Source organism: Metarhizium album (genome assembly GCF_000804445.1).
Source record: "Metarhizium album ARSEF 1941 chromosome Unknown scaffold_53, whole genome shotgun sequence".
NCBI lineage: Eukaryota > Fungi > Ascomycota > Sordariomycetes > Hypocreales > Clavicipitaceae > Metarhizium > Metarhizium album.
In genome coordinates this window covers 19,139-43,489 of record NW_024467627.1, presented here as the reverse complement: position 1 = coordinate 43,489, position 24,351 = coordinate 19,139, and the positions used below count along the sequence as shown (strand labels likewise).

The window sequence follows — 24,351 nt, the reverse complement described above, 5'->3', positions numbered from 1 at the left end:
CCTCGAGGGCGGAGTCACTGCGCACCGCGCACTGCGTTGGCGGTGTGATCCTGACTAGACATCGCGAACAGCTTCCGTTCCAAGAGTCCATCTCATGGTCCCGTGACGACATCTCCAGCTTCATTGCGCCCCACCTTGCGGAGGTGATGGAGTAGAAAGAAGCAAAGATGCAATGCTCACTCGAGCAGGAACGAGCTCTTTCTAGAGCGAAATGCCGTGTTGGGAGCCGACTCAGCGCTGAGCTAGGTACATGCGGGCGCCTTATCAATGTTCTCAATTATCAACATGCAGAGAAACGACCTGCAAAAGGACATGATGCCTGCCGGGGGCTTCTTGGCCCGCTTCCGACTACTGACCATCTCGAATCATGCATGAAGAGCCTCCGCTGAGTCCACATCCCTGCTGTTATTGTTGCCGACGAGAGACTCCATTTCACCCTGTACGGAGTACCTTCGCCGCGATGCGCCTCGTTGGATATAACAGCTCAGGACCACACCTCCGCAGCCGTCGATGCGGGCTCACTTCTTCCCCAGGCGGCGATCCAGCGTGCACTTACTCACCCTTTCCCGTTTTCGGCATTATTTGTAGGCTACCGATGCAGGTCTCGCCAGACACCGGCACATATGATTCGTTTGTTCTCCTCGGGCCATGTTGGGGGACACCAGAGGCGGATGGATCAATTGGCCTGCGTGGGAGAGATTGCAATCTATGTGGTGGGCCAGATCAATTGCGGCCTCATGCCTCACCCTGGTCGTCATGGTCGTCGGCATGGCCTCCGTCAATCAATCTTGCTCACATGGTTGAAGCCACCACCCATTTGCTCCCCCACCGCAGCCGCGACATCAAGGCTCATCAGTTAATAAGAGCAGCGTGGCAGCACAAGTCCGCTGTTTCTTCTCGTCCCGTCAGCTCCAGACCGACGGTGACTACCATCATCATGACCTGCGAGACCAAGTGAACTGCAGCCCTGCTGCCTGAACCACCCATCATTCCAAACTCCCCGCTGCGGTTCTGGCATCGTCCTAGGCTGGCTCAGCCAGGTACAGTCATCAACATCATCAACTCGCCGGCTGAAGCAATCAGCTCGGAGGAATATACTGGCTGCTCGGCCCCCCTTCGTTCCCTTACCAGAATTGCGATTTCTGGTCTCATACATATAATACCAACCAGTCCCGGCCGAGACCCGGGCCGAGGCAGCAAATTCAACAGCAGCGGATGCCCAACAACAGTACCATCAAGCCGTGTCACAACTGTCGCCGCCGACGCCTGCGCTGTGATCGCTCGTGGCCAACATGCCACAAATGCGCGTTGTCGGGTCAGGAGTGTTCTGGTTATGGCAAAGTATTCGTCTGGATGCAGGCGATTGATTCTCAGGGAAACCCAAGGCCCTCGCCGCCCTCCGGACGTCGGCCAAGCAAGACTGGGGCATGTCAACCTCAAGCTGCCCCCAAGCTGGGAGGGAGGCGGAGAGATGTTGCCGTAAGTTGGGCCGCTGCGGGAGCTGGAGGCCGCGACCTTGGTCAGATTCACAATGTACAGGTCACCTACTCTGAGCGTGGTCGCGATGAACCACTGTACAGCGGGCAATACCAGCAACCACCGTTGGCTCCGCGTGATGCGGTGTCGGGGGGGGATAGAGACGGCATGGGCGAAACAGCAGCCACGGACCGCGACGGGAGCATCGCCAACGTGCCGACTCCGGACCATCGGGTCCATGTGCCTACCAAGACCGGATGTTTTGGTGGTAGAAGTCTGACAGACCCCGTCTTTCAGGACCTAGATCCAAGTTCAAGAAGTTATCTTGCACACTGTGAGTCAGAACGAGCATATTACTCTTATTACTTTTGCCGTCATACCCCCCTTCACCTTCTCCCGTCTTTCGACTGCCATCCTGTGTGAGGTTTTATGACCGTGCTTCCTCTACAACGCCTTTGTGTGTCTATCATGCGACACTCTTCGACCCGTCACATCTCCTCATCTCTCATGGCACACAGTCTTCATCCTGTCGAGCCTGACTCTTCGGTGACCTGGTTCGAGGCGACGCTAATGCAACCAAATGACCAGTCACCAACCGCGTTTGTCAAGACTTGGTGCCGAGAGACTCACCCAACAGCAATCCATTCCGAGAACTTATTCCTCTGACCAACAAGCATCCGCTGCTCCTTTACGTGCTCATAGCAACGTCTGCCATTCACTGGTCTAATATCTCCTGGACTATTCCTTCTATTCCTATTCCAACCGGTTTGACTAATCCGGGCGACTATGTTGCTCAACTGCGGTCTCAGGATTCCGGAACTAGGCGAGCACTCATAGATGCCCTGACGGCCAAGCAGAAAGCGATAAAGCATCTTCGCCGAGCCATCAGTTCCTTGGATCCAGCTGGCAACGAGGTGACTCTTGCTGCTATGCATTTCTTTGTCAAGTTTGAGTTGATTGATTTTGAACGAAGAGTTGCAATTGGAAATAATCCCCAAGAAGAGAGAGAGCAGGGGGTGACAGATTGGCGGGCCCATCTCCAAGCGGCAAGCCGCATCTTGGGATTGTTGGCGTCGGATTCCTCAGGGCATGCTTCAAGCCGCATGTTGCGTGATTGTGTCATTGCCGATTGCTTCATGTGAGTATTCATTCTCTCTAGCGTTCTTCCGCCAACCCTTCATTTAAGAAGACACACGCATGGAACGCTAAGACGATGACAGATATCACACTCTGGGATCAACCCTTGCGGATACAGCAGGGGCCTCGCGCATAACTCAATATGCATTCGAGTTATTGCACATAATGAAACGAGTCGAGGTGAACAGTTATCTCTCGTGTCCGCCAGAGATTCTCAGAATCATCCTCTTCGCGTCCCAGCTTTCACGGGAGGACCCTTGCGCTGACTGCAACCCCAAGGCCATAGACACGGCGCTCGCACTCATCAATGAAGCGCTTGCATTTGACATTGCCGCGTGGGCGGACCAGCTTCGGGGGCTTCCCAACGTGACTGACATCGACAGTCGAATCCACGTCGCCTCGGCACATCGTTCGGCAGTGTGTCTGCATATTCTCCAGGCATTGCCGCCAGTGCGCGCCGTCCACGGCGTCGACGCCAACTTTCTCGTGAGCGACATCCTCAGCCACCTCTCCCAGATTCATGATGGAGACCCGTACTTCAAGGCCACGTCGTGGCCTACATTCATCGCAGGTGCGGAGACGCGAGATGGCGAGACGAGGACGTGGATCTTGACACGCATGCTTGCCATCTGGCATATTTGCCCATGGGGCTACATCTTCGCCGCCATCCGGATGTTGAATGTCATTTGGGACATGCAGAGCCACGGCCCTGGATCTGCGGTAAACTGGCTCCAGAAGCTAAAAGAAGGGAACCTGGGTTACTTGATTGTGTAGGGCGAACCTGGTACCAAGTCGAGAGGGACGGCCGGCTTTTGACGGAGGAGGCTAGTTATCGCCCATGGCGGGCACAACTCCATTGCAGCGACTAGATGGTCTATTTTACCGGTCTGTTATCTATTTCTTGTCATTACTTCTAGAACTCTTCAGTTGCCCGAATTTCTTTCCCATGCCCAATGAGGCATGTCCAAGTCATATATTTCTCCCCCTTACAACTTCTTCCTAGTCCGTTTTACGAATTTCAACGAGGACAAGAGTGTGTCAGTACAGCGAAGGGGGGATCGGGACCCAGCAGCGTGTATAGCGGTTTCCATTGAGATGGCTGTTCATCACGGCATAGTAGGAGTCGATTCAAGCACAGTCAACGATGAGCCTTTTTTTTTGTTCATTTTATTGCACGCCACGTTTCATGTGATGACATCGTCGGATCCAGTATACTCCGTGTTTGTCAACCCCGAGGCACTCCCCCCTTTCCCCCCTATCTCGAATGTCTCCGCCATTCCGACATGATAAGTCATGATGGTCTGGTCCACTGAGGCTCAGTTAAATGCGTCGAACAGTGCAAACAGCAAACGTAGTACGTAGTAGACAGTCTCGCCCATCTTCCAACCGCCACATGTGCAGCGAGCGAGCCCGATGACGACCCCCGTCCTGGGCGCTATTCCCGGATCATCATAACCCGAACGAAGCTCGCGTCCTTCTGGCGCAGTGTCTGTCGCGAATCCCGCAAGCCACGACGGGACGGGATGCGACTTGTTTCAGAGCGGAGACAACCAGAGCCGCGTGAATCTGGTCCGGAAGATTTCAAGTTTCTCCCCGCCACACGGCACCGGCCGTGCATGATTCGAAAAGGGGGGACGAACCGAAGGAGTCAAGGTCAGCACAGCGCAGCTAAACGCGCATACAGCACTGAAAATGGGCAAATGCGTCGCTACAAAACATCAAAGCCCCTTTTATTACGTGGCGCAACGATGAGGGATCGTTTTCATACAGACGCATTTCGTACAGGGCTTCCCATCAATGCCTCCAATTCATAGAGTGTGGCGTCCAGGTAATTCGACGAGCAGTATATGCGCATTTATTTGGCATATGCGCATTTAGCTGCCGCCAGTGCCCATGATGACGCCGACGGTCCGACTCCTAACAAGAAGAGGCAATCCGCATCGAACCATGGGAGCGTCCACGGGGCTCGTTCACGTTTTGGATTTGCCTGCGACAAAAGAATGACGTCCTCGGTCTCGCCGGTGAATCTGCAACCACAGATCGGCGGCTGGCTCGCCCGCACTTGGCCCTCTTCTTCTCCGTCTTCCTCTCCTCAGATTCACCTGCCAGACGGGAAGCAATTCCGACGGAGCGGCAAGCAGGATGCCTGTCGTTTGGGGGGGCGGGGGGGAGACTCTTCCCAAAGCCACCAGCCTGGATCTCTTCCCGACGTAACACCACGTCTGCGTTCCAGACTTCTACTTCGACCCTCTTGCCTTGACTGTCTCGGAAAATTTCTCAAGCACGGGAAGGAGGCAATGTGAATCCCAACACGTCGGAGGGCCTTACATGGAAGGGAGGGCTCAATCTCTCTCCCAGTCTCATGGCATCTGTCTGTTTACTTGTGTCATCATGTGGTTTTCGAACATCTCCCGAGATATTGCATATATATGACCTTGCCGCGTCGCCGCACGTCTGAACGTGTCACTCCTCGTCTTCAGCTCTTGGCGTTGCAAAACATCTCTTCTTTTCTTCACCTTGACGCCTCAACAATTCTCTTGCTTGGGTTGTGCTTTGCCCTGGTGGCCGTATTCTTTCTCTCTTTGCCCTTGCCTTCTTGTTTAATACCGGTGCCGGACCACCATTACGTCACAATCTGCTCTGATTTTCCCCGGCCTGGCCCTTGGAACAACCGATATGCGTTGCATTCTCATCATGTCGGCGGCTCTTGCAGCTTCCACTTCTGCCCATGGAACAGTAACCAAGGTCGTGGGCGCGAACGGTGTCGAGATGCCAGGTATATGCGGTATGTCGGCACTTCTACTTGCACGCGTCGTCCGTTCGGAGTGCTTGTACACCATGGGCAAAATGACCAACGCGGAAGATTGAAAACATAGTTGCCGATGGCACTCCTCGTGATTGCTCCAGTAATGCCTGTGGCTCACAAGCCGACACGTGCATCATTCGAGATAACGAAATCAGAAGCGGTAAAGTCGGTCCCCTTGGACGAACACAGGGCGCTGGTAATATTGATGCCGCCGTCAAGATCAGCGCCTTCATGGGTGCTGGCGGCGCCGACGCCGGGAAGGTGCCTACTAACAAGGGTGCTTCCGGTGCTGTCGGCAAGGAAGATGACCTCTCTGCACTTCAGAATCAGCCGCGTCGGCAGCGCCGCGAGAAGTCCAAGAGACAGCTTGGCCAACTCGGTCAGCTCGGTCAGCTCGGTCAGCTCTCGGGCGGCGCAGGCGGTCTTGGAGGGTTACTCGAAGGTGATGCTGGTGCTGGCGGTCTTGGAGGGTTGCTCGGAGGTGGTGCTGCCCGTGGTGCTGCCGGCACCAAGCAGAGAAATGCTGCTCCCGAGAGCATGGTTGCTGACACCGCTGGCTCGGGAGCTTCCAAGGGCCTTCCCACGGCTGATAATAACGGTGTGTTGACGATGAAATACCTACAGGTACGCATCCGCCGCCTCCTCCTCCTCCTTCTCCTCCTCATCATCCCATCATCCGCCCCGAAAGCCTGCCTCTACCTGACCACCGCACGACTAAACCACTCAAACCGCGTGCGTTGTTGACACAGATATAGGTCAACCAGGACGGTGCCGGTCCCCTCACCGCTGACTGCGATGGCACGTCCGGTGGCAAGGATCCCCAGGCCTTCCAAAAAGCCCAAGTCATCCAGAACGTCCCCGGTCTGTTCGCCGGCATCTCCACGGCTACTACCACCGAGTTCGATGTCAAGGTCCAGATGCCTCCAGGCATGACCTGCGACGCCAAAGTCGGCGGTGCTGAAAACGTCTGCATCTGTCGTGTTCGCAATAAAACTCCTGCCGGCCCCTTTGGCGGTTCTGCTGCCTTCACCCAGACCCCCGCTGCTCGTAAGCGAGCTATTGCTTTCCGCCTCAAGAAGCGTATGGAACTCGGCCGCGATTAAGTGTGTCTTGCCTGCATTCGAACCGTGCAAAGCCAAGGCGTGGCGTACATGAGACCTCTTAAAGTCATGTCCAAACATTATATGCAGTGTCTGCCCAGAAAAACACCTGATCAATTTCTCGTGTTACCTAGTCGTCGACGAGCTTGTTTTTGCGATTGCTGAAACACGGAGACTTTGAATGTAAACCAGCTTTTGTCTTAGCTCCGTATTCCTAGCCTATTCAAAATTGTGCGAACTAAGTTGCATGCTGGCCAACCGAGATGCAATGAAACCCTCCGTCAAAGGCGCCTATTCCGCATATTAGTTGTGCATCCGGGTCGCGCTTTGGGACGCTTCCATCAACACTGCAACCTAGAAATCACGCATATTGAAAGCGTATACCGTCAAGGCCTCCAAGAGCTAGGTACTCGGCGGTGTCAGAAATTCCTTCTTCCAACACACGACCACGGCCCACCTCTTTACTAGAAAGTATCGAGGGATCGAGGTTTATACGAAGCAACCGTGAAACTCGGCATTGCGCATGAGATTGAACGAATGAGAACGAAGAGTCGACAAGCGCAACAAAAGATGAAAACTCCACACCATGCACAGAGTCGTTGTCGTCATCAAAAACAAAGGCGTTGAGGAGCCGATGTTACTAATTTACTAGCATCCGTAGCTAGCCAGAAGCCAGAATCCATATATATATATATATATATATATATATATATGTGTGTGTGTGTGTGTGTGTGTGCGTGTGTGTGCGTAGAGTGAATCAAGAACATCACCACCGACGGCTGGAAACGTCAGTGAATTGGCTCTCCTTATGATTAGCCCCACGACAACTACGTACCTATAAGCTGAGTTGGTATTTACTGGTCGACGCTTTGCTTGGTGGTCCTGGCGATGACGAGTGCTTGATTTCTCTGGAGACTTTTGTTGTTTGACTGGTCTTCCTAAAAGCTCCGCCTCCAAGGAATTCAAGTCTGAGGATCGACTAGACTGGGAGGAGGCTCGTGAAGCGGTAGATGCACGTCTCTTTGCTCCAGAACGGTCCCTTTCGGCTTGTTGTCTTCGGTCAGCCTCCCTCGGTACGTCAATATTGTCCCAAATACATTCTTCTTCTTCGTGTTCTTCCTCGCCGTCGGATTTCAACGGCTTAGTTTCAGTTCTAGGAGAAGCGTCTATCTTTGGCCGCTTGTATTGTCGCTCATGAGGATGAGTGTCCTGGTGATGAAAGCGCTTAGCGCCGATTCCACGATGGTCTGATGAGGACCGTCTTTCTGAGCCATCTGATATGTCACTTCGAGCTTGACAATTGTTCAACTGAGGACTGCCTTTATTGTCGGCCATTTCAACTCCGACGCTCGAGCCCTGGCTGTTGGCGCCAAATGGCCTATTTGTTTTCTTTGCCGCAGATCTGCTGTCATCATGGTATCGAGGGATGTTCTCAGAAGATTGCCTTCGATGTCCCAAATCCTTTGCGGCTCGTCTGCCATTATTTGTGCCTTTGGCGCCTGCAACGTGCTGATCGGACGAGCTTGCACGAGATGTATGACTCTTTGAGCTGACATTGGCATGGTGTTGCCGTTGGCCTTTCCGTGAACCACTCAATCGCCGATTATCTGGAGATTGGTTGGGATGTCCATGGTGATTGGAGCCGGGGTTTGGGTGGCGATGATTATAATGATCATTTGATTGTCTCCTGTCTCTACTCTTGTTGTGGCGCTCGTTTTTACGCTTGTTCCTGTGATCATGTTGCTGGATGGATTGATCATGGCTTTTGGGAGGCTTCGGTGGGAGCGGATGAGATGTCACTCCTACAGGCGGCTTTGACGGTAAATTAGGTGGTTTTGCTAGTCCAGGGGTTTGCCTGGGTCCTGATCGGTTCTGAGGCGGAGTTGCATTCATGGGCGGCGACGGTTTGAGTGGAGGGGGAGATTGCGAGAAGGCTTGGTCGTGGGCAGACACCCTATTTTCAAGTCCATCGCCTCTGTTGACAGCGAAATGACCACCAGGAGGAGGCCCAAGAGTAGTCGGAGGACCCATATAGCCGGGAGGGCCAAAGTGAGATGCGCCATGAGGAGGCGGAGGCTGGAACGGAGGATGATGATGATGAGGATGATGAGGCGGAGGAGGGTGCGAGTATCCGTAGGCTGCAGGTGGAAAATTACCGCCATATGCAGGCGGAACAGGAGGCGGAACAGGAGCATAAGCTTGATACGGTGGTGCTTGGCCTGGATATGACGTTACAGGGTGAGGATGGTGGTGATGTCCCGGCGGCGGTGGTGGCATGTGGTTCATGCCTTGGGCAAAGGACGGTGGAGGCGGCGGCGGAGGAGGACCATATTTGGTAATAATAGGTCCTTTTGATCGTTTGATAGAACCAGGTCCTTGCCCTTTGGGATTGGTTTGGTTCGGCGTGGATGAGTTTCTCCATGCTGCAAGGCCCCTATGATTGCGGTTAGACTTGACTGTCATTAAAAGAGCAAGAGTATAACAGTTGGGCTCGTATATAGCCCATTGAGTGAGACTTACGCAGGCGTTTCTCTGGTAGGTTCGGGACAAGCAACAGCCCAATGGCCTACAGTGCCGCAGTTGTAGCATTGGGGCTCATCCGGCTGGCCATGTTGGCCAGGAGCTGGCGTTGACATTGCAGATCATCCGCAACGGAAACGCGGGAGCTGTCGACTGGAGGGGAAAGGAAAGTCCTGTGATGACGGCCCGAGTGCTCTGCGCGGAGCACACCTGTACAAGTGAGACCAGATTAATCTATCCAGCAATCGGACGGTCGGAATTCCGATGAAGCAGTGAGTTCCAGCTAGAGCAACGTCGCGGCAAAGGTGTGGTTGGTTACAATGCAGGCGTCGCGGACTGGTCAGCGTCTAAACTCGCGAGTGCTCGACAAGAAGCAGGCGGCGGGCTCTGCTCTGCTGGTCCCGACGGCTGCGTTGAAAGTTGGCAGGCTGTCCGAGTTAGCGACAGGAGCATCAAGGTTTCTGAAAATCCCCTCCCCCAGGCCTCATGGGACTCCGCGAGAGGGGCCACATAAAACCGAACAAGCAAGTGGTGATGGGATTGTAGCGATTTGGCAATGAGATGCGCACCTTCGGTCGCTAAGAGACAGCTTGAAGCTGAAGGTGCTGGAAGATGAGTACCACGTGAGACAACGCACGGGCCAAGGAGTCGCTCGCCATGTCGCCCAAGTTCAGTTTGGCATTGGCGACTCGGAGCACAGTGGTCGGCTAGCCCGCTGCAGCTCCAAGAATGGCCCGGACGTCTAGTCTTTTTCATTCATCAAAATCGTGCTGCGACGCGTTAGAGTGCATCAAGACTCAAGAGCACCCCCAGTCTGTCCGATATTTTTAAATACTACGACTCTAGGAGCCCAGACAGGCGCCTGGTCATTATGAGGTAACTAACTACTTTGCGGTACCTACCTAGGCATCTGAGCCGGACCTTACCCGGTTCTCGGTACAAAGCACAGGGTACGGAGTACTTGCGAGGAACATGCCAAAATAACGCTGCTTACATGGTCCTCAAGTTAAGTACCTACTTAAGTAGCTACATGGGAGTCAGGACACAGGAAAATTACCTTTCGGGTAGGTACTGGTGGGTCTGGTGGTGGTACAGTATTGCCTGTGACACGCATCAACTTGCCGTCCACATTTGCATCAAGTACCTAGGTAGTTACTTTTTACTGACATAAACTCCCTTGAGCGAGCGCCGAACGCCGATGTGCCCTTCTCCAACGGACGGCCCTCTGTTCCTCATCTCCCCCACCACCAACCACTACTACGTAAGTACCTTATGGTCTATTAGAGAAGGAGCCACGGACCCACGGCCTCTCCGTTTGATTCAAAATCTTCGGTCGTCCGCCAAAGTGGGCCTGTCAACGCGGTTGTCGCCAACTTCTCAGGCGCCAGGCCCAAACCTCCAAAGCTACTAGCTACCGTTGACATCCTCTGGCCGATTTCGTCTTCCAAATCCACCCAACGTCGCAAACCTGCCTCCCCGAAGCAAAGGGTGACCTACAAGTCTACAGAGAGCGCCATTCCTGTTGTGATGGCTGTATAAGGCCCTCTCTGCGTCGCCCTTGTCAAAGGAGGCACCTCTGCCGGCGTTGAGCTCCGAGGCAATCCCGATCATGTTGGCTCATACCGCCAGTACACCTCCAGATATTTCCTCTTCCCGGAGCAGGAATTGTCACGACTACACCTGATGCAGCCAGCCCAGCGTCGGCGATCCTCTGCCAACAACACATTTACTCGCCAAGCCCTGACCGGGTGCACCGCGTCGCATATCAGATATCAGCCATGCCGAGCTTACCAGGTTCGCAAAAATCACCGCTTTCCTGCTCATGCCTGGAACTCATTGCCTCGGTCCTAACCATCGATAGCGTCCGTCGACTTGGACGAGTGCATATCACGCCTCTACAAAAAGGAACTCCTGGCAGAGTCGGTCATCGAAGCAATATGCGCCAAGACGAAAGAATTACTCATGCGTGAGAGCAATGTCGTCCATGTGCGCGCTCCCGTCACCGTAGTAGGCGATATTCACGGCCAGTTTTTCGACCTGATCGAGATATTCAAAATAGGGGGCTTCTGCCCTGATACCAATTATCTCTTTCTAGGTAATCCTCGCGCCCTTACCAACACCCATGAACTGCTTCGACGGCGGGCCTTGCTGACCTCCTCCGGCCAGGCGACTATGTCGACCGCGGCATGTTTAGTGTCGAGACGATTTCCCTCCTTGTTTGCTTGAAATTACGATACCCCAACCGTGTGCACTTGATCCGCGGCAACCATGAATCGCGAGGCGTCACCCAGTCATACGGTTTCTATACTGAGTGTTCTAGGAAGTACGGAAATGCAAACGTGTGGCATTATTTCACAGACATGTTTGACTTCCTAACTCTGAGTGTTGTCATTGACAACCAGATATTCTGCGTCCACGGTGGTATGCTCCAAATCCAGCTATTTTTCATGTCCGTGCGAGGGATATCGTGCTGACGAATGCTAGGGCTGTCGCCATCAATCCACTCCATTGATCAAATCAAAATCATAGATCGGTTCCGCGAGATCCCCCACGAAGGCCCCATGGCCGACCTAGTATGGTCGGACCCGGACCCTGAACGAGACGAATTCTCCCTTTCTCCCCGCGGAGCCGGCTATACTTTCGGAGCCCAGGTAGTCAAGAAGTTTCTGGCTGTGAACAACATGTCCCATATTCTGCGAGCACATCAACTCTGCCAGGAAGGTTTCCAAGTTTTATATGGCGACAGGCTCAGCACTGTGTGGAGTGCCCCCAACTACTGCTACAGATGTGGTAATATGGCCAGTGTGCTGGAGGTGAGCGACAATGGGGAGAGGTTCTTCAATGTCTTTGCAGCGGCACCTGAAAACGACCAGCACAAGGACATACAGCCGGGAAATGAGAAGGCCGCCGACGGCAATTCTCTGCCCGACTACTTCTTGTGACGTGGGCGCATCGTGTATAGGCTAGCGCTGTGCTGTCTCGGCGTTCTTGCATGCCACATATTTCAGCAAATGGATAGAATTGCATAACCAGCTGCAATGGTTCGAGGGCCATCTGTAGGGATTTCTGGCAGGAGCTAAGCTTTGCGTGAGATATAGAAAATTTCGGGTTTTGTTAATTTTAGTCGTGGTAATATACGAATATGAAAGCGACGGGTTTTCGTTTCACTAGAAAAATAAAAGACAGCCTTCCAGGTATTTTCATTCCCTCGTTACGCTCAACAAGCATGCGATGTCAAATTTACCCCAGACAAAGGCCATGGCTTACCAGTCCTTGGCAATGTCAAAGCTCCACTCAAACTCGAGATGCTTCTTCTTGTCGTCGTCAACGAAGCTAGAAACAGTGTTGTAGTGACCACGGGCGAGCATCCCAGACGGAGCCTCCTCTTCCTGGACTGGATGGGAGAATCAGTATCCAGGTCGCTAGGAGATGGATGGTTCACCATATGACTTACACTTCTTGGTGTAGGTAGGCTGGTTGTCGGTATTGGGTGCATAGCTCCCCTACCATTAAAGTTAGCAGCCCGGTCTCCACAAAGATCAAAGGGGCATTCCTTACAATCATCTCCGAGTCCTTGGAGACCTTGATACCCTTGCGCTTGACGACTTGGACATAGTGTAGACCACTCAATATCTCGTGCTGGACCTTGAACTCGGCGCTCATGGTGAACTTGGAACCCTCCTTGATTTTGAAAGGTTTTTCTTTCAGACTCTTCTCGCTCCCGGGGGCCGACAGGTCGATCGTGACGGGGTCACGGCCAGGCGATTCCAGGGTCAGAGCGAGGATGATGCAGACTCGGGGGTCGTTGGGGTCGGAAATATCTTTGCCGCCGCCCAAGCCGAGCGACTTTTTATACCGCTGGAGAGACTCATCCCCGGCATCTAGCAGAAAAGACCGTTAACTTTATGAATTTTGTTCTGAACAGAGTCGGAGACGGTATATCTCGCCCCGGTCCAAGAACGTTTGCTGGACGAAAGTGGATGGGCAATCCAACGGTTTTTTGGGACAAAGCAGTGCCAAGTCAACCTACCCATCTGCTCGTATTGAGCTAAGCTCTGCTTGGGCTGGGAGAGCTTGTAGCCCTGAGTCTCTTCGGGCATGGAATCTTCTTCATGGGACGCCATCTTGTTGTCCAATGGTGGTGGTAAGGTCTCGCTGGGCCTAAATGCCAACGGTGGGTGGTTGAGCGGGCGGGGTTTCCTTTGCCCCGATGGTGATATATGTATACTAAGTAGCTTGCTGCTTATAGTGAAAGGAGATAGAACACGCAGGCAATGGCCCCAAAAAAGGCCTCGCAGTCTATAGGCAACGGAAATCTAAAAGACTGAAGCGGAAAAAGAGAACGTACGAGAAGACCAGGGCTGGTCAGGGAGTTGCCTGGTCGAGGCGATTGCGGTGACAATGGAGGGGCGGGCAGCCTACGCCTCGATGGTGGGGTTCGTGTCGGGCTTGATTGGGCATGGGCCGCCAAACATCTCGGATAATGGATACGGGCCTCCTGCGGGCGAGCGCTCAAAACCTGTGCGACAACGTTGAAAGCATTGGGTTGAGAGAATTTGCATTTGAGGCACTGGCGGGTGAGCCCGAGATCAAATGCACGCGTGCTCATAGATATCTTGAGCCTTGTGGCCAATACCTTGCCTGGTGGTAGCCTGGGAAGCTGCGATTCTTGGTTGTTGTATGCGGGGCCCTGCTATTTGTGCGGCAGAAAATCGCTATTCGTGCGGCACTAAGCCTAATTTAGATTCGCGCGGCGCTAAGCCTAATTCAGTTGCACCCCAATTTAGTCACACCCCTAAGCTGCCACGCCCTGCTATATAAATTTATATGCGTTGACCTAGCAACGCAAGTGTTATTACAAAAATACTCTATAATAATAATTTATGCTGCAGCTACTAATAGAGCTGCTTTTTGCAACAATATAATATTATTAAATTTAATAATTTTAACTTTTTTTTTTATTACAAAAATACTGCTCTTTTATATTCTTAATAGATAATAACTATATACCTAAGTTTACTAGCTTTAGTAGCTTTTTTAAAGAATTACATAATAACCTGTTTGCCTCTAAAGCTAAGGAGCTATTTAATAAGCTGCCTAATAAAGATTCTTGCTGCTTAATAAAGATTCTTGCCGCTTAATAAAGATTCTTGCCGCTTAATCTCTCTAATACTGCAATAATAAAGAAGACTTGCAATACAGTTAAGGCAGCAGTTAATAAACGCTTTAAATAATATACAAACTTAATTAACAAGTAGATAAGCTATAGAGCAAGCAGCAGTATTAGTATTGCTATAGATTTAATAGATAACCTCTTAGGAGCCTAGGCAGCGCTCTTAGAGGCAGTAGAACAATTAACAGCCTAAGCAGCAGAATAATTAAGGCCTATAAATATATATATATATTTATTAAAAACACTAGAAATTACATTTTTAAGCAATTTAAGCGCTGCTAGCGCTTGCCTAGGCTTATATTATTAAGATTTAATTAAATCCAGCTTAAATTTTTAGATTATAGCCTTTTCTATGTAGGTATATGTAAAAATATATAGAGGAGTGTAGCCGCCCGGCCACTTATCTAAATCGAGTCTGGTGCCGCTAAATCGGGTTTAGTGCCGCACGAATAGCGATTTTCTGCCGCACAAATAGCAGGGCCCTGTATGCGGCAAGTGGCATTTCCCCTTTGGGCGAAGCAGCGTTGAACTCGAACTATAAAAAAGGCTTCGCAGTGGACCTCAAGCTAGGGAGCTTGAAGCAAACCACGCCCGCACCAAAGAATCATCGATGATGCGACGTCAAAGCCTGTATGTAGTCTTTCCGCGGACTCCTCATCTTGGCCTTTTCTTTCAACTCCTTGCCGCATTGAGGCTGGCATTAGTTGACGTTATAGTTAGCAATGGCAGGCAGCCTACACTCGTCTCGACCATCGAGCCTCAGCCGCACCAACTCATAGAAACAATCCGCCGAGTCGTTTGCAGGAGATGATGCAACTTGGCGGCAATGATGGGCTCAAGAATTATCTCAACTATGCAAAGCTGCAGCAAATCAAGAATGAGCGAGGGAGAATGGGGTCACCGGAGGTTATGGAACTAACGAGGGATTTTGCTGCTACTGATCCAGCGAACAAGGTGTTTGGATTGCTGGCGCTCATGAGTGAAGACGACCGGCGAGCCATTGGTCCCTACACGCAAACTGTTGAAGAAGTATTTCGACGTTTTGCAGCGCTCCAAGTTCGACGGAGTTTCACTATCAAAATGCTTGACAGTGCAGGTCTCCAACGAAGAAACAGCTCTGGACGAAGACTTCCATCATGGGTCCCGGACTGGGCGGGACTGACGAAGTCGCCGAGACAGATTGCTGGCGTGCGTCCCGTTCCATACGCTGCCGCCGGATTTACGGAACCTCATGTTTGCATGATTGGCGACGAGTCGGGATCTGGCGGTCTCAGTCTTCGCGGCATGATAGTTGACACAATCGACAGTGTTGTCCATGTCCATGGCGCGCCAGTAACAGCCGATGGCGAGCCGTCAATCTTGGCATTCCATGACAAGTTTCGCCCGGCGTTTGATAACTACCTGAGAGGGATCAGAGGAAAGCCCAGATACATGGACAACCAAGAAGTGTTTGCGCGCTTGTTGCTGATGGACGACACATATACGGGCCGCAATGCCATCCTGTAAAGCAGCCCCATTGAAAACCCGGCGTCAACATATCGTGCCGCCCTGGCCGCCTGGCGAGAAGGGCGCAGCTATCGGACTGACATGGGCGGCGGGAAAATGGATGCTGTGCAGACTTTCCAGATGCAGGCGATTGCGGTGTGTCCCGGGCGCGGGTTTGCGACAACTCGAGGGGAGTATGTCGGGTTGGTGCCACCAGCCGCGCAAGGTGGCGATATGGTGGTCGTGTTTTATGGTGCTACCGTCCCGTATATCGTGCGGAGAGTAGAAAATGGGTAACTTACCTATTGATTGGGGACGCATTCGTACACGGGTTTATGTGTGGTGAAGCGTTGGAGAGCGCGATCTGGAGACGGTTGATATTGTTCTAGTTTGAGGTGTATACTATCGACTGATGAGCTGTGCCTTCTCTGCATGGCCTATTTGACGGGAAGCATATGCAACCCGGTGGCTAATTCTCCGTCCTCATTGACAACTATTTCGACGTTGGATGTCTCGCAAGACTGGCACGGTTTCACATTGTACCATATAACGGTACGGAATGGCAAAGGTAGTGAGATTGACAAGATTGTGTCAATGTAGATAAATAGTAGCTTAGGTTTATCAGAAGCTCACCGCACTCATTGAGCTACGTAGTTGGCGACGGTCTTTATGTTCCGGCGGTTATCCTCTGTCGAGGCGGCATGAAATTAAGCATTACAGCGCCTATTTGATTGAATGTTAGTGCAAGATCTAAGTACTCAGTACTTTAGCACCATGGTAGCATCTACACAAGACTCAGGTACTCTAAACCAAGCCTCAAGACTCCGTCCTCGTAGCCTGATTGGCCCCCGGACAGCTTGTGAGTGAGCTTGGCAGCCAATGACATGGCCTGCGCTAGCGCCTGACGCTTGAGAGCCAACTTGCGCGCCCGAGTGACGGAAGTACCCGGCTATGTGCCTAGTAGGTACGTACCTAGGTGCTAGCCCTGTACCTCCACAACCCCTCTTGCACAGCTGGGAGTAGCCTTGTGGCCCCTGTCCACGCCCCCCGGCCACCGCCAGGCTCCAGCTGGCCTCAAGTAAACCCACCTGAGCACTTGCCTGCCCTGCCGGTTGACTGACCACTCAGCACTCACTCTCTCTGGCGTTGGGGCTGCTGCTCTGGACTCTTGGACTCTGGACACTGGACACTGGAGCCCCTCGGCCTCCCGTCCCATGTTTCTCGTGCACCAGGCGTCCTTTTGCGCGACTCCGTTTCTCCCACCCCCGTCTCCGATTGCTTTCCCTCTCTGCACCTGGCCAGCAGGGTGGTCATCCCATCAGACAGAATTATTCTCCTCTCGCGTCTCATCACGGGGCATTGCCTTGAGTAGCATCTTTTTTTTTTTTTTTTGCAGGATTGGCCGCCCGTCCGTGCTTCAACCTCACGTGCTTTCGCTACTCTGGCACTTTTGTATGTAACATCACGTATCCGCTCCGACTTGAGCACTCGCACGCGCAAAATCCCTGCCTCTACCCACTTCGACGACGCTGACGCGACGTTTTTCGTTTCGACGAATTGCAGTCTATCATCGAGGGCTGTCACACGTTATAACTGGCCTTTTGGACTTCCGGTTCGTCGTTTACAGAGTGGCATTTGTTGATGCTCTCGCTTGGCGTCACGACGTGACTTCTAACGCTCACCAACGTCTACCGGTCACACAAAAATGGCGACAACGACCCAGCGAAGCCTTCCCACGCGGCACAACCCGCTTCTGCTCGAGAATGTTCCTGACTGTATGTTGACCCCTCCCCCGCCCTCAGACATTGCCTCGTTGGTTGCGCTCATGCAGGCTTATCAATGTATCCTCTCCAGATCTCGACCTTGTTCAGCGCCGTCGGCTTGGTCAAACCAAGCTTACCCCTAAGATGGTTGGCGGTGACGAGGCCGAGGCTGCCACTCTTGGTGTCTTCGATTACGCGCACCTGCGGGCGCCCCTGCCCAAAGGCATCGTTTCCGGAATCTTCAAGTCGAGCCCGACGAGCTATTTTCTCATGCGCCGAAGCTTCGACGGCTACGTTTCCGCCACGGGCATGTTCAAGGCCACATTCCCCTACGCTGAGGCCTCGGATGAGGAAGCCGAGCGCAAGTACATCAAGTCTCTCCCGACGACCAGTCCGGAGGAGACTGCTGGCAACATCTGGATTCCCCCGGAGCAGGCTCTGGCTTTGGCCGAAGAATACTCTATTGGTGTTTGGATCCGCGCTTTGCTAGACCCTGCAAAGATTTCTGTATCCTCAACCTCGCACCCCGAGTCTCCCCAAAAGATTATCGCCGCGCCGCCGAAATTCGATTTAGCCAAGGCCTCTGCAAAGCTTGCACCGCCATCAACGGCCACCATGGCCAAAAGCGCTCGCAGCCGCCGATCTGTCAGCCCCACAAAGGGTTCGAGACGTGCTCCTGCCTCTCCGCGGAAGCGTAAAACTCAATCCAAAGCCAGCTCGATGGAGCCTGCGGCGGACAAAGCGGAAGTTAATGGCGACTCCAAGAAGGGCAAACAGGAGGCCCCTGCCATGAAAACGAGCGAGTTTGAGCCTGCCGTGATTTTGGAACCCAGGACCGAGGATGCAACCATGAAGATACGTGTGGATGAAGTTTCAAAGGATGCTGCCGGTCATGAGACCAAGCATATCGTTACGGAGGTTGATGTTCCTTTTCCCATGGCAGGGGAGCCACCTAGTGCTGAAGAAGTCGCTAAAATGATGGAAGCAGCCAAGGAGATGGTACAGAGGGACAGGGAAGCGGACGAAAAACATGCAGAGCAACATAAGACGCCTGATGACGAGGGCAAGGACACAACCGCAGCCACACCCACGGCCACAATCAAAAAGGGCAAGCGCAAGGCTGCTGATATCTCTGTGTCTGAGAAGGACGACGAAAAATCGCCGAATATGGTTGAAGAAGCTAAAGAAGAGCAGCCGCGGGCAAAGAAAGTCAAAACTGAGGCAGAGTTACGGAAAGACCGAGTCAAGAACCGAGCTCTGTTTGGTATTGGGGCCACAGTTGCAGTTGGGTAAGTTGGGGCCTACGAATCTCGTCGTGTTTTGTACATGTTATTACTTTGACGAGTATGTCATGGCTAACGTTCAATAATAGTGCTCTCGTTCCATGGCTGGTTAACTTCTTGTAAGGGACGGTATGCGGCTTGAGTGTCCAAGCTACCCATGGTACTGCCCCTGGCAAGGTAACCGAAATTGGCGCAGATTCCATACTTTTTTTGCTAATACTTTTATTTGTGTGTGTGTCTCTCTCTTTTTTTATAGCTTTGGGAGGGACGAAAGAGGAAGCTGCCCCCCCCCCCCCCCGGGCACATCTCGAGCTTCTACCCAGTTTTGGCCTTTGGACATAGGGATTTGCCAAGTCCCAGATTTCGCCATTCTTCTTGTTAGATGCTTTTCTAGATGGGCTCTGGATTTTCAGGTTGATGGACTTAATTTTAAAAATGGCCTGCGCCTTCGTTTATTTTTAGGATTTTATCTTACCCCCTTCGTTCGTTCGATTGTCTTGAGAGATTGATATTCCCCTTGGAGACTACGTCGCCTTCCCGTTCGTTGCATTCTGGGTGGAAGGTGTAGGTCGAGTGGCGTCTGTGATAAAGCGATAGAACAGGAGGGAGGCGCGAAGATGAGACGTGAAGGGCGGGATCTCGGGTAGGCGCTCGTCGGAGGATTGCGCAGGGCTTGAGGCCACTGTTGATGAGGTGCAAGATGGAGTACCGCAGGATGGGCCACGAGGAAGAGTAGTGTTGATTGTAATGATTACAAGGCATTTCAAACGGCTGGGCAGGGAGCAGTCTGGTGGTTGCTGTGAAGAGCTGAGTGATGCCGACATTGCACTGATGGTGTGGTGTCAGCCGGGCGCCAGGGACGAAGAGACATTTGATCAAGCCGTAACTCTGCCTGCTCCAGTTTTCCAAGGCTCACTCGTGAGGAGTCGTCACCCACAAAACCCCGCCATCCTGGATGCTTGCGTCCCGGCGTCCCGCAGAGTGGCTGGCAGCGGCAACGGCCGGCTTTGTCGGTACGCCGTGGGTCAGTGCGGGTTCAGGTTCGGGTTCGGGTTCGGGTTGACGCAGCCCGTCTTGCCTCACTGGTCGTTCGTCTTTCCCATCTTCCCTCCCCCTCCTCTCCCGACGCCTGGCCACGGGGTTGCGGCCGAAGAGGCAATTTCTCAAAACTCGCCTCTTGATCAACTCCCAGAATGAGACTCGTCGCTGCCCGCCTAGCAGGCCTCGCGCAGAGGCGGGGGTTTGCGTCGACGCCCCGGCGGCAGGATCACTATGCCTTTGTCGGTCTCGGCCAGATGGTAGGTCTCGATGCGGTGCCCCCGGCTTCCCCGGCCCAGAAGACGGCAACCCAGCTGACGTGGCGGCCTCTGCAGGGCTACCAAATGGCCAAGAACCTCCAGTCGAGGCTCAGGCCGACCGACAAGCTGTCCGTCTTCGACATCAACCCCGAGGCCATGAAGAGCCTCGAAAGCGACGTCAAGTCCGCGTCTGGCGGCGCAAAGGTCGAGCTCGCCCCCAGCGCGTGGGCGGCGTCCAAGGAAGCCGTAAGTCACGACGCCGCGCGCAAGCACGCGGGGCTAATGCGAAGGCGCCGCCGCAGGACACCGTCATTACCGTCCTCCCCGAACCGCAGCACGTCCAGGGCGTGTACAAGTCCATACTGACGGGCGCGCTGCCCAGAAAGGACCGCCTCTTCATCGACTGCTCGACAATCGACCCGTCCACGTCTCGCGAGGTGGCTGGGTCGGTTTCTGCCGCCGGACAGGGCACCTTTGTCGACGCCCCCATGTCGGGGGGCGTCGTGGGCGCCGCGGCCGGCACGCTGACCTTTATGCTGGGGGCCGGCGCGCACGCGGTCCCCCGCGCCGAGCCGACGCTGCTGCGGATGGGCAAGCGGGTGCTTCACTGCGGCGAGCAGGGCGCCGGCCTGTCCGCCAAGCTGGCCAACAACTACCTGCTCGCCCTGAGCAACATTGCCACGGCGGAGGCCATGAACCTGGGCATCAGGTGGGGCCTGGATCCCAAGAAGCTCGCCGGCGTCATCAACGTCAGCACCGGCCGCTGCTGGCCGAGCGAGGTCAACAACCCCGTCAGGGGCGTCGTTGCGAACGCGCCCGCGGCACGCGACTACGCCGGCGGATTCGGCATCTCCCTGATGAAGAAGGACCTGAGGCTGGCCATGGTGGCTGCCAGGGAGGCAGGGGCCAAGATGGCTCTGGCCGACGCTGCCCTTGGCGTGTACGAGGCTGCGGAGAGGCGGGATGAGTGCAAGGGGCGCGACTTTTCGGTTGTGTACAGATATCTCGGGGGCAAGGAGTAGAAATAAATATCTCGCTTCCGCCTGCACCCCGCCGTGACGAATCATGGACTACCGACCACGCCCGCGGCTGTGACTCTGCTGGTCTGGCACGAATGGGCAGACAGATTGTGTCGGATGCGATGCCCCTGAGATGGGACCGGTCACTGCTGGTCTCTGGAAAGACAAGCCCTGTCTATTATGGTAACCGTGGCCACGTACATGCGACGACGCAATGAACTGCATGATATCTGACGGCTGAGCGTGGCAGCATCCCGCGTCATGCCCGGCCGGATTGTCGCACACAAATGTCGAATCGACGCAAGTCCAGTAGCTTTGGCCGGTTGAGCTCGTAAACAGCATGCAAGAGCGGAGACGCGGAGACTGCTTGGAACAAGAAAAGTACTCAAGTAGGCATGGAGAGTATGTTTTCCGAAGAGGACACCCAGTCTGCGATGGCGGGTTTTTTATGCACCCCCGGATGAATACACGCACGTATTTCATTTTGTTGGCTGTCTCGCATCGGCTAGCCTTGGCGCCTGGGTCTTGGTGTAAGAGACACGTAGAGATTCGAATTGTTGATTCCTTCGTAACTTGAATTGGTATTAGTTTGCCCCAGGGACAGCTCTGCTGGGGCTAATAACAGTTCCTGAACTATTATGTGCTGATGCCACCGAGAATGCTACGTGATGACACGACTGTCATCCCTTGACAAGACGGCTACGCTCGCCATCTTCATCACTCTGGTCCTCTTCTTCTTCTACCTCCTCCTCCCCCTCCTCCTCCTCCTCTCCTTCTTCTTCTTCCTCCTCCTCCTCCTCTTCTTCTTCTTCTTCATCCTCCTCTTCCGTTTCCTCCTCGGTTTCTTCACTCTCCTCCTCAATATCCTCTGCAAGCCAATCATCCAAGGTCTTGGCCCCTACACCCTCTCCCAACCCATTTGACTTATTCGGCAGTGGCCTCAAGTTCACGGCTTGGTCCAACATTTGACCAGCCGGCACCGCACTTTTTTCACCATGTCGAGAAGACGTGCCACCGTCGGCTTGGTCTCTGAGACGGGAATCAGGTTCCTTACCCAGCTCGACCCAGTCAGGAAGGGCTTCATAGCCCCTTAGGCCATGAATGCAGCCACCTCCAGCCAAAGCCAGCGTCGAGGAGCCCAACACGAAGCCCTTTCTGGACTCCGAGGGACTGGGGGCTTCCGGTGCTGGTTTTGGCGCTAAAACGATCAACGTGGCCAGCTGAGGGACCTCAAGAAGCGACTTGTACATTCGAGCCCGATCTCGCAATTCATAAGAGGTGTCATATCTTACAAGTAGGAGCAAGTAGTCCCAAAGACGGACGATAGGGTGGGTGTCTGGCTCTCGCGGGGCATCCCCTACTGCTCCCTTGGCCTTCTCCGTCTCGGCCGTTCTATTTAGATGATGGAGGTAAACTTTCGCTCCGAGAAGTAGAATCTGTCGCTTGGCAGCTTCGGGTTCACTCACGAAATCTTTCAAGAGAATGCGGAGAACATCTGGCGCAATATTGTCTTCGCCATTCACACCAGAAAACTCACCCACCAGCCAGATAATGGTCGCCCTGGCCTGCGGGTCAGACGCTGAGTCAAGATTCTTGGCCAGCCGAACGGCAGTTCCGACATGACCCTCAGGATCCTGCTGGATCAAGTGACGAATGACTGTCAAAGACTCTGCTATTGAAGTTCCGTCTAAACTAGTGGTTTGGCTGAGAAGAAGTTTGAGACATCTCGGAGCTGTCTTGGCGTCGGATTGGGCACATCGCCCAATCGCCCTCACCGCCTCCAGCGCCAGAGCCTTGTTCGAGCTTTGAGAAAAGTGCTCCAGCTCTTTCAAGACGAGACTTTTGACGTGGAGCGGACTGTGCGGGAAAATAAGCGTCAAGACTTCCAGCTTGAGTTCTCTCACCGGCGCAGGATCCGTAGCTCTAACGAGGAAGTGACTGGCATATTTGACAAAGTCTTTTGGCGTCTGGAGACAAACTGAAACAATGTTGTACAATGCAAGCTGCTGGATATCCTGAGCCCCCCGCAAAAGCGCAATCAGTGGCCCAATGGCGAGCTTGACGTATTCTGGAGTGCCCACTTCAAGGAAGCATCGCGTCACCGAAACAACAACAGCCGAGTTTCGGCTTTGAAGAAGTGGCTTGATGCTGTTGAGAAGTAACAGCAGGTCGCTATGGAGAGAAACTTGCTGTGTCTTGTCTTCATGTGGCGAGACGCCATAAAAATCATCGACATTTGTATCATGATGTCGCGGCGTTGCGGCGGACTGCGCGACTCTGGGAAAACATCTTCTTGCATAATATGTCATGAGTCTGAGCATGGCCAGCTGGCTCCATTCGTCCATGTCGACAATCTTGCGCACCAGACCTCGGTAGTGTGGGTGAATCAAGTCGATTCTGTCTGGGCAGACCTCCAAAAAAGCAGACACGGCTGCACCAGCTACGTAGTACTGCTTGTCGCCGATAAGAGTTGCGAGATAGCCAATCAGTTCTGGCGACTGACTTGGATCTAAGCGATAGCGTTTGGGGATAGATAGAGCTGCAGCTTTTCGCACATAAGGACTCATATCTGCGACTCCATGCTTGACGGCAACCAGGACGTATGGATTGATGGACTCTGCGCGAATTCCAGACACTGTCTTGAGTGCCAACGCTCGCATCTGCGGGTTGGGATCAGATTGTGACGACTTTAGCATGATATTGACCGAAATTAGGGCCTGGTCAGATTCCTCCTCGGCATGATGGGTGAGGTATATGTAGGACAGCTTCTTGATCTCGGCATTCGGCGACGCAACCTGTTTGGCGACAGATTTGAAGAAACCCAATGTCTCGTGGCTTCGGTACATCATCTGGACATTTGTCAGCGCACCGCCAGTGGCAAGTAAGAATCCATAAGCCACGCGGGACCTGATTGACGCACCGATATAACTTGCCGCAATGCGCCCAGGACATCTTTATCACTTCCGCTTTCAAGGCTTTTCTCAATTTCTCTTGGGCTGAGGGAGGGAGAGCTCGAGCTGACACTGCGCGTAGCCTGAGCCACGTCGAGGGTCAGCGCTCTTGCTGAGATGAAGTCGATTAGCACTGCTGAGGAAGGAAGGACTGGCGTGGGACATGCCTACCTGTTCCTAGGAAGCTGGACATCCTCGATATGGACTCCATATCGAAGATGTGAGCCGGGGCTCCGCTGCTGACGCTTCTTGCGGGTTTCCGTTGCGACAGCTAGAGAGGTGTGATGTTGATGAATCAAGACGGACGAAGTCGAATCCGCCGCCGAGCCTGGCCATGAAT

At 53.4% G+C, this 24,351-nt stretch overlaps 9 protein-coding genes across 9 annotated transcripts; 6 read left to right on the top strand and 3 right to left on the bottom strand.

The window, feature by feature from the left end:
• Positions 1–1,353: 1,353 nt before the first annotated feature.
• Positions 1,354–3,387, top strand: MAM_08373 (acriflavine sensitivity control protein acr-2; the record flags this gene model as incomplete). Its single annotated transcript, XM_040827171.1, has 3 exons — positions 1,354–1,810; positions 2,065–2,614; positions 2,697–3,387. 3 exons carry the CDS (start codon positions 1,354–1,356, stop codon positions 3,385–3,387), a joined length of 1,698 nt encoding a protein of 565 aa, XP_040674838.1.
• Positions 3,388–5,307: 1,920 nt separating this feature from the next.
• Positions 5,308–6,522, top strand: MAM_08372 (uncharacterized protein; the record flags this gene model as incomplete). The annotated part of the gene is made up of 3 exons (XM_040827170.1): positions 5,308–5,398; positions 5,490–6,043; positions 6,175–6,522. 3 exons carry the CDS (start codon positions 5,308–5,310, stop codon positions 6,520–6,522), a joined length of 993 nt encoding a protein of 330 aa, XP_040674837.1.
• A 763-nt stretch (positions 6,523–7,285) lies between these two features.
• MAM_08371 (Zinc finger, CCHC-type) lies at positions 7,286–9,155 on the bottom strand (the record flags this gene model as incomplete). Its single annotated transcript, XM_040827169.1, has 3 exons — positions 7,286–7,298; positions 7,355–8,953; positions 9,040–9,155. 3 exons carry the CDS (start codon positions 9,153–9,155, stop codon positions 7,286–7,288), a joined length of 1,728 nt encoding a protein of 575 aa, XP_040674836.1.
• A 1,662-nt stretch (positions 9,156–10,817) lies between these two features.
• MAM_08370 (Serine/threonine-specific protein phosphatase/bis(5-nucleosyl)-tetraphosphatase) lies at positions 10,818–11,981 on the top strand (the record flags this gene model as incomplete). The annotated part of the gene is made up of 4 exons (XM_040827168.1): positions 10,818–10,833; positions 10,901–11,134; positions 11,206–11,460; positions 11,524–11,981. The coding sequence occupies 4 exons, from the start codon at positions 10,818–10,820 to the stop codon at positions 11,979–11,981; spliced, it is 963 nt and encodes a 320-aa protein (XP_040674835.1).
• A 321-nt stretch (positions 11,982–12,302) lies between these two features.
• Positions 12,303–13,163, bottom strand: MAM_08369 (RHO protein GDP dissociation inhibitor containing protein; the record flags this gene model as incomplete). Its single annotated transcript, XM_040827167.1, has 4 exons — positions 12,303–12,433; positions 12,494–12,542; positions 12,598–12,920; positions 13,070–13,163. 4 exons carry the CDS (start codon positions 13,161–13,163, stop codon positions 12,303–12,305), a joined length of 597 nt encoding a protein of 198 aa, XP_040674834.1.
• Positions 13,164–15,022: 1,859 nt separating this feature from the next.
• Positions 15,023–15,718, top strand: MAM_08368 (Heterokaryon incompatibility protein 6; the record flags this gene model as incomplete). Its single annotated transcript, XM_040827166.1, has 1 exon — positions 15,023–15,718. The coding sequence occupies one exon, from the start codon at positions 15,023–15,025 to the stop codon at positions 15,716–15,718; it is 696 nt and encodes a 231-aa protein (XP_040674833.1).
• Positions 15,719–17,402: 1,684 nt separating this feature from the next.
• Positions 17,403–18,866, top strand: MAM_08367 (Transcription regulator HTH, APSES-type DNA-binding domain protein; the record flags this gene model as incomplete). The annotated part of the gene is made up of 3 exons (XM_040827165.1): positions 17,403–17,472; positions 17,552–18,749; positions 18,833–18,866. The coding sequence occupies 3 exons, from the start codon at positions 17,403–17,405 to the stop codon at positions 18,864–18,866; spliced, it is 1,302 nt and encodes a 433-aa protein (XP_040674832.1).
• Positions 18,867–19,936: 1,070 nt separating this feature from the next.
• Positions 19,937–21,063, top strand: MAM_08366 (3-hydroxyacid dehydrogenase/reductase; the record flags this gene model as incomplete). Its single annotated transcript, XM_040827164.1, has 2 exons — positions 19,937–20,287; positions 20,344–21,063. 2 exons carry the CDS (start codon positions 19,937–19,939, stop codon positions 21,061–21,063), a joined length of 1,071 nt encoding a protein of 356 aa, XP_040674831.1.
• A 677-nt stretch (positions 21,064–21,740) lies between these two features.
• Positions 21,741–24,222, bottom strand: MAM_08365 (AP-3 adaptor complex subunit beta; the record flags this gene model as incomplete). Its single annotated transcript, XM_040827163.1, has 3 exons — positions 21,741–23,909; positions 23,981–24,123; positions 24,183–24,222. The coding sequence occupies 3 exons, from the start codon at positions 24,220–24,222 to the stop codon at positions 21,741–21,743; spliced, it is 2,352 nt and encodes a 783-aa protein (XP_040674830.1).
• Between the last annotated feature and the right edge of the window lie 129 nt (positions 24,223–24,351).